A 6,120-nucleotide genomic window follows, 5' to 3' on the forward strand; every position below is an offset into this window, starting at 1 on the left:
CGTCCTCCTAGATCGTGTATAACTAAAGGGTAAGGAAAATTTTCATTTGCACAAGGTTTGACTGGTGGGAAACGATGTAGGAGGACGTCCTGAGGCTGTCTAGCCAGAAAAAACGCGAAAATTCCAGAAGTAGTTAAAGTGAACAATTATCGGAAATTCAATTGTTTGCAACATTTTTCCAGCGTAGAAAATGACACAAGAAACGTCTGACATTTTAACGAAATAAAATTAGGTTAGAAAATATTTTTAATTTTTGTAATGCATTCTCCCTATTCCCCCTCCACGGAATATGACAATACGAAATTAGGAAAAAGCTTACTATGTAACCTGTGTAACTCTGGAGAATAATTGGTTACCTACAAAAATTACTTAAGACTGTTAACAGAATTAGAATGTCGCCTACGCCTACTCTAAATATATATTTATTTGAAGGCCCGATAGTATTATGCGTTCATTTAAATTTATCCTCCAAGTTGGCGCTGAAGAGTCGATTGTGAACGCACCACTCGTGTAAAAATGTAAGATTTAAACAGCTGATCCGTGATCCGTAGTCCGTATAGTACGTTCACATTTGACTCTTCAACGCCAACTTTGAGGAATTTAAATGAACGCACGATACGTTATAAGTTATAAGCAACGTTTTAAACACATATTTCGTTTTTGCTCCCAAAGATATCTTTAAATCACTTCACAAGATTATAAATTATAATAAATAAAGCGACGAAAGATGCAATTTATTTCTGCACCTAAATGCATACACATACATGCATCTAAAAGACGTCAGCGGTATTTTCTATTTCGCCATTTCGCAGATAATTACATTGTTTGCACATCATTTTATTTATCCTGCAGTACGTCTTTTGTGAGTTCGATGAATTGGGAAACCGTGAGCCCGATCTAGCCACCGGCATCGTATTGTTCTATAAGTTCAAACATTGTTTATCCAACACCCTCCTCCTGACATCTTTTCCAGCAAAACTTCAGTGAATATTTGAACATAGTAATTGTGTAATTAAGTAAATTCGTCCAAAACTGGTAAACTTCTCTACCGGTAATAGCAAACAGTAACTCGTCAGATAATCTATGGCGCAGTAATGTAAGTGCAGAGCTCTGAATAATGCCGAACTTAGGAGCTAACCCGACGGGATACCTCTTACATAACGAGGATTTAGTCTGCGGTAAGCGTCGCTAAATGCACACGGCCTCTAGTTGTGCAGGTGCAATATATCTGCAACTTAAGTCTAACTTAATTGGATAAATTCTAATTGAATTATAGTGTAAATGCGCTTACGAAACAATTAAGCAAGCTCAAAATATGTAACCGCTCCAAGAAAAAATCGAGGTAAACGTGAACGTCAAGGGTCGATTTCCTGTTTCTGCACCAGCGAAATATACCCATTTAATGTTTCAATTTTTTGCTGTTTCTGGTGGCTACATTTATTAGAACGGATCTGACAAATAGGGAGAGGGTGCAAAGTAAAACATTCGCTAAACACCTAATTCGCAGCAGGGCTCCAAAGTGATAGTTTAAAATTTATTATTAATTAATTAACATCTGACTGAATGTTAAGCCATTTCCTGGAACAAGTCACAAAGGAATCTATTTAATTAGCAGACAAGTTTAAGTAGAGCTTCTGGCAGCATCGGCGGGCGTAGATCTTCTCAACTTGCAGCTCTTGGTTGCTCGTTCGATTTTGTGGAACGGAAATGTTACCTACCATCCCTCTCGATGCGCCTAATTTATCTCTTCGCTTTTTACCACTGTTCAGGAACACGGACGGAATTGGGCTAGGTCGTCCTCGCTCGGAATGCACTTTAAGCAAAACTGAAAACTGTTATGCAAACGGGTCGGATTCCAAACAAAACAAACGGTGCAAAATATGTATATTATGTACAACGGCAACATCATTTATAATATTTTCGTAGAAACAAATTGTTTGAGTGAATCCTTGCACTGAAGTAAAAGAGAATTATTTTATCTTCAAGCCGTCGAAAAACGCGCCTTTGTGTACCTCTACATAGAAACCGTTGAAGTGGCTTTTTTTGTAACCGGACTTGAAACACTTTAAATCCTAGGAGTTGAAATGTCCACTATTTGAAAATTGTAGAGTTTGAAAAGTGTCATTTTACTGTAACTACAGCAAAAGAAAATAAGTGAGTTCGAGTCCGATTTTTTTTCGTGATCCTTTTGAAGATAAAGTAGTCATTCAGAGTAGAAGGTCTTTTTGTGCTTCGCCCAGTTGCCGACCTCGACTTCGTCTCGGTCTTCAATCTCTGGGCTTAGCATAAGAAGACTCACTTCTACTCCATAATCTAGGTACTATTCTTTGAGAATGTATGTATTTATAAAAAAGGGCTTTCTTTTCAAAATCTTTCATTTAATTTCCATTGCCGCGAAATATCGGATATTTGTATTTAACGATTGGAGAAACACGTTCTCGCGCGACGGTTTCCAGAGTAGATTTTTCATACTTTACTCATTACTCGGAGCTTTCGTAGTCGGAGAGGTTCCGCCAGTGTCTTCATTTCTGAGGTGGTTGTGCTCCGGCGCAAAGTACAACATTAGCCACGCCACCCGTTAATGGGAAAATAGATCATTGACAAACAGCTGACATAAGTTTGATGACACCTTCCGTTTTTATTCTTTTGACCGAGTATTTCCATAAGGATTAGCGAGCTCGCATCTGAAATTTTTTAATGCTGCTTCATGTTCCCTACCTAATTTATTTATTCAGCTTAATCAGTTATCTATTAGTCAAATTTCAATTCACTGGTTGCAGGTCAAATTTCGTTCAGTCAAAAGTTAAATCAAACATTCATCCAAAAAATAATTTATTAAATTTACCCATTCGGCTAAACGCCACCAAAGCTTGTAAAGGAAAATGCAAGTAAAGTGTGATGAATCATTTAAATGGCACTTCCAACAGTGCAACGTCTCGTAGATCCTCAATTAAATCAGCAACCAACATAATGTAGGATCAATACATTTGTCTTCTTACAATTGTTTTATTTTGTATTATTTTGCAAAAATACCATCCGAGGAGAAAATGACAAGAGAAAACCTTACAGTAGTTAAAAATAACTTTTGAGCATGCATTTTAGAGCTTTTGAATTTTTCCGGTTGACAGTTCAAAAATCGAACATTGCCTTGGTGTAAATTTTTCTTTCATTTTGACCAATCAACGACGGGAAAATAGTCGCTATGCTATTCTATACTGCATCCTTAAACGGAATAGACTGTAAGCATTCATTATGTTTTGGTATTTAAAAATTAAATCAGGAATCCAAGTAGGTATTCTAATAGTTTAAAAGATATATCTGTCATTGCATTTTTCGTTATTTATTATTTGAAAATGCTTTCGAAGAATGAAGGAACCAACATGATCCTAATTTTTGCAGAATGTCAAAAAAATTCTGTTTCTGCAGAGAATGTATACATAGAGCGTTACCCTGAACGTCGAGTTCCAACTGACAAAATTTTTAGAAATGTTCTGTAAATGCTTGGCCTGGTCGTAGTCCCGACATGACGTCTTTAGACTTTTTTATGGGGCATGGTATACCAGACACCAATTTTAAACATGGATGATTTACATAATCGAATCAGGGAAGCCTCGAGAGCTGTAACTCCAAATTACAGCATGGGAACTAAACGATGGTAGAAATTTTGAACACCTACTTTAATAAATTTGTTTATGTGTTTTATACCTACTTACCCATTACATACTTTTGGGATTTACTTTTTATTACTGTCATTAAATCATACTTTGTTGAGCGAGGTATCTTTCTGTCAGAACTTGACATTCATTAGACTGACGTTAAAAGCTATCTTTGTTTTATGTGCATTATAATAATGTAATTGGGATCAAGATAGTTTTGTTAACTATTTAACTCATTAACGAGAACGTTTATGAAAAAAAAAATTTAGAAAAGTTGTTACTCTTGATTAGTTTTATTACCACTTATTCTATTTATTTGAAGAAAACATGATGAAAAGTTTGAACCTTCAGACCCATATATCTTTGTAAAGACCCCCCCTATATTTTTAATTTTATTTTTTCGAGATTTCTGAGACTTTTTCCTACAAGACCCCCTACTTGGAATACGTTAATTTTGCGACACCCTGTATTTATGCTGATCCGGTTAATCACGGCTGTAACGACGTGATACTTTTCTCATTCCGTTGATAAAATTTCTCTATTTCTCTATTTCTTCCATATCACTCACCAATAAATTAATGACTAATGAGATTAATACATTGTTTTGATTGTTTCAAATTCAAAATTTTGGACTATGAAATAGTTAAATACAAGGTTTTTTTGTTCGACGAGCCCCTTAAAGGCCCCAAATCGCTTAAAATCTTTAAAATTAGCTTGATGTTTTGTTTTGACAAGTTGTGACATTTATCAAAATCCGTTCACACAGGAGAAAATTCTCAAATTCCGACAGTGTCGAACAAAAAATATAACTACAATTCACGGCAAACCGATTTTATTGTCTTTTTCGTTACACTTAATTGACGTTTGTTATCGTGTAATCTACACACCGGTTACATCTCGTATCCAGTTTCTGAAACAAGCTGTTCTTATAAATCCAGAAGGAATACCAGATTCACAATTGAGGCTGCCGAGAGAACTAAGAAGACCAACGTGTACAGGATTGGTGTTAACATCAAGGATCAATGGATCACCACTGTCATCCTAAAATCTCACAACTGCATACAATCATTCAAATCAAAAATTTTATTACAAACTTACATAGCAAGCGTTCTTCACGCTATCCGTTCCTGGTCCTGCACAAACAACAGTAGACTCCAGAATATTTCCGTAAATTGCTGAACATTCACTGTTGCGAATAGTTACTAGATCAGCATAATACAAATGTTGGGTTGAATCATCATCACTGTCTAAACACAAAATAACAGTATTCGTTTTAATAATTGCAACAAGAATTTTAATTACGGCTGCTTGTTGCGCCCCATCCACTTATTGTAACATCGGCTCCGTCTTCAAGTAAGTTATCTGCAAGAGTGATTGCTGCTACGTATCCTATTGACAAAAATTAAATAAATAATAGATATTCATTTGCTTGAAACATTACGATAAAAAGTGAGTGGTGTACTTAGACGGATAAGACCAATATTGTGAACAACATTCTTGGGAGGATTGAAATCGTAGTAAGGTATAACTTCACTTGACTGGGTCAACACGCCAGAGCCATTCAAATCTACCACTCCTGCCACAACGGTTACACTATCGAATCTTGAAATTATAAGTGAGTAAACAACATCTATATTTCGTGGATGTGTTATTACCCGTAAATATTTGAGGCAGTGGTAAGAATCCATTGTACGCTTATTATGCTACCACTACAACGAAATTGTATAGTGGACGCGTGCGTAATGTACAGAGCTACTTGCCAAGGAAACTGACCTAAGACCGCTAGATCGCCATCGATAATTCTAGAATCTAAGACATACCATTTTAGATTAAATGATTTTGATGAAAAAAAAACTTACCTATGTCCTTTGCTGGTACCTTTTTCAATGGACTTTTCTGCAAGGGCGTAGCCCACAGGAGCACAAAGCATATAATAAAAGTGGCGATATATTTCATATTGGAACTGATACAGACTTGCCTGGTGGTGATGTTTTGTACCTTTGTTGCAAGTGGGTGATGTCATATTTTTTTGGCGATAAAAAACAGATAAACAAGTCATCATATATACAGGGTGTTTCTGAAATAGGTACATTAATTTTAACTGGTAATAGAACTCGTCAAAAGGAACAACTTTTCTATCTACTATTTTGCCGAAAAACTATGTTTAATTCCAAAAAAAAATTGGAGAGATTTTTCACTAAAATAGCCCTACGCCACTAAATACTGCAATGGCTAATTGAGATCAGCGCTAATATGAAAAAAACATCCATTTTTATCCAGAAAACGTGTTTTAACGTAGAAATCGAAATTCAAATAAATCTACCCGTATAGCAAAAAATCCACTTCGTAAGAATCTGGTTGTTTCACGTTTTTAGGTAGCTTGGTTTTGGAGATATGAACGGTTTTAGGAAAATCTTTCCTATTTTTTTAAGCCATTACGCAACGTTTTTCGCCAAAATGGCAG

General features: G+C 35.7%; 1 protein-coding gene across 2 annotated transcripts; it reads right to left on the reverse strand.

Moving 5' to 3' along the window:
* Nucleotides 1-4,471: 4,471 nt before the first annotated feature.
* On the reverse strand, nucleotides 4,472-5,667 carry LOC138124636 (brachyurin-like). Of its 2 annotated transcripts, XM_069039737.1 has the most exons (7): nucleotides 5,516-5,667; nucleotides 5,417-5,465; nucleotides 5,312-5,365; nucleotides 5,098-5,258; nucleotides 4,959-5,045; nucleotides 4,755-4,903; nucleotides 4,472-4,697 (listed from the first exon to the last, which is right to left on the reverse strand). In XM_069039737.1, exons 1-7 carry the CDS (start codon nucleotides 5,610-5,612, stop codon nucleotides 4,536-4,538), a joined length of 759 nt encoding a protein of 252 aa, XP_068895838.1. In that variant the 5' UTR covers nucleotides 5,613-5,667; the 3' UTR covers nucleotides 4,472-4,535. The 2 variants fall into 2 exon arrangements, with proteins under 2 accessions (XP_068895838.1, XP_068895837.1); XM_069039736.1 differs by having other exon boundaries at nucleotides 5,312-5,465; nucleotides 5,516-5,666.
* Nucleotides 5,668-6,120: the final 453 nt, after the last annotated feature.

This window comes from Tenebrio molitor, chromosome 2, assembly GCF_963966145.1.
Source record: "Tenebrio molitor chromosome 2, icTenMoli1.1, whole genome shotgun sequence".
Lineage (NCBI taxonomy): Eukaryota > Metazoa > Arthropoda > Insecta > Coleoptera > Tenebrionidae > Tenebrio > Tenebrio molitor.